Source organism: Austrofundulus limnaeus, unplaced genomic scaffold (assembly GCF_001266775.1).
Source record: "Austrofundulus limnaeus strain Quisiro unplaced genomic scaffold, Austrofundulus_limnaeus-1.0 Scaffold973, whole genome shotgun sequence".
Taxonomy (NCBI): Eukaryota; Metazoa; Chordata; class Actinopteri; order Cyprinodontiformes; family Rivulidae; genus Austrofundulus; species Austrofundulus limnaeus.
This window is the reverse complement of record NW_013953375.1, coordinates 8,449-10,647: the sequence shown is the minus strand read 5'-3', so window position 1 is coordinate 10,647 and position 2,199 is coordinate 8,449. Positions and strand designations below refer to the sequence as shown.

The 2,199-nt window shown below is 34.7% G+C and overlaps 1 protein-coding gene across 1 annotated transcript in view; it reads right to left on the bottom strand.

Moving 5' to 3' along the window:
• LOC106533565 (inactive carboxypeptidase-like protein X2) overlaps nt 1-2,199 on the bottom strand; it is a gene marked incomplete at its 5' end in the record, with an annotated part of 6,173 nt that overhangs the window by 1,748 nt on the left and 2,226 nt on the right. Inside the window, 1 exon segment of the mRNA XM_014029919.1 lies at nt 1,253-1,352. Coding sequence (XP_013885373.1) covers nt 1,253-1,352 — 100 coding nt within the window.

Here is a 2,199-nt window from a genome sequence, read left to right as displayed (position 1 = left end):
CCCCGGCACTGAAATGGACGGGACAGAAGTGAAGTTGATTCTTAAAGAGACAGAGGACAATTTCAAGGCGTTTAGAAGAGGAAGTGATGAGAAGATAAGTTTATTTTCTATTTAAACATAAAAACAGCATTTTAATAACAGCTGAAGGTGACACAGATACTTTATTATGGTATAGTATTTAAATATATGCCTGAGAAACACATAATATTGCCCCTTTAAAACTAAGAAATTGCATTGACTTTTAGGAGACAAGGTTTCTTCCAATTTGATGAAAGCAACAAATCTCAAAGTGCAGATGTTACGTATAAAAAAATTAAAACATGATGATTTGCAAATCCTTTTTAATCTATATTAAATTGAAAGCATTATAAAAACAAGATATTTAATGTTCAAACAGACAAATTAATGTTTTTTTTTACAAATATTAACTAACTCCAAAAAAGCTGGGACAGGGCCATGTTTATTACTGTGGTACGTCACCTTTCCTTTTAACAACACTGTTTGGGAACTGAGGACACTGATTTTGTAGGTGGAATTCTCTCCCATTCTTGCTTCATGTACAACTTCAACTATGGTTTTTTAAAGTGTTCCTGAGCCCATGTGGTAATATCTGTTACAGAATGATGTTGGTTTTTAATGCAGTACCACCTGAGGGATCAAAGGTCACAGGCATTCATTGTTGGTTTTTGGCCTGCAGAGATTCTCTGAATCGTTTGATGATATTATGGACTGTTAATGATAAAATCACTAAATTGTTTGCAATTCCACGTTGAGAAAAGTCCTTAAACTGTTGGAATATTTGCTCACACTGTTGTTCACAAAGTGATAAACCTCACCCCATCCTTGATTATGAATGACTGAGCCTTTCGGTGATGCTTTCTTTATACCCGATCACGACATACACCTGTTTTCTGTTCACCTGTGGAACGCTCCAAACAGGTGTTTTTGAGATTTTTTAAACTTTCTCAGTCTTTTGTTGCCCCTGTCCCAGCTTTTTTAGAACGTATTGCAGGTGTCAAAATCAAAATAAGTGAATATTTGCAATAAAACAAGTTTTAATGTTAAACATTTTCTTGTAGTGTATTCAACTGCATAAAGGTTGAAAAGGATTTGCAAATTGTTTTTATTTATGTTGTACATGACGTCCCAACTTCATTGGAATTGGGTTGTGCTTTTATTTAATTTAATTTTTTTTGTACACAAAGTCACAACTTTCGAAGTTGGGGTTATGTAATTTTGGTCGACATCATACCGGTTTTGACATCATGCCTTACTCCCTCCACAGAAATGGTGGCATTAGGCAGTGGATTTCCTGCCACGTCTCTCACTACACCTTTGATTCCTCGATTCACCTGCAAAGAAAACAATTTAAATCTCAGCAGGACTTTAAAAGTATGAAATATTTTAAAGTTCACATGTTCACAAGTTGTCATAAACCAGTAGAAGGATTTTTAATAATTTTAATAAAGTTTTCAGAAAACAAAAAGGATCTACAGTACTTCAACCCTTTGAACGCTTTTTATTTCTGTCATAAATTATGTTCAAAATAGATTCCTCTTCTCTACATTAAAAAAATCTTCACTATCAAAATGAAATCAAACTTCTACAGAGAAATACCAATTAAAAATATCTCTTTAAGTGCCATATCATAAGGTGTTGGCTTCCACAGATCTGTATTCTGTGTGGTCTTTAATCCGGTGGGTTCAAGCTGTCAACTTCTTCTACAGCTTTTTCTTCCCTTTACCTTTCCAGTTCTTAGGTGTTGTAGGGGTCACCTCGAGTGAAGAAACAAGATTTTCTTCCTCGAAGCAGGTCTCGGACAGGCCTGACGAGAGGACAGGAACTCTGTCACAAAATGAACTCTATTTAGGCCATGACAGGTCATTCCAACCGTGGAAGAGAACCCCTCAGTTCTCTTAACCAGATAATGGACAGAACAATCTCTTCTGTTCGTGATTCATTTGTTGTTTAACTAAGAATGCTTATGCATTTGTTAAATCATGATAATGACTGTCACAGGAAAATTGGAACCACTTCTTTTCTTTTATCGTGCCTTAAATATTTATAATGGTATAAAAAAATCACAGAGAATCTGATCACAATGTTTTCATTGTGTTTTTATGTAAATCACTGTTTTTATTTTACTGTGAACTAGGGGTGTAAGAAAATATCGATACACTGAAATATCGCGATATTTCA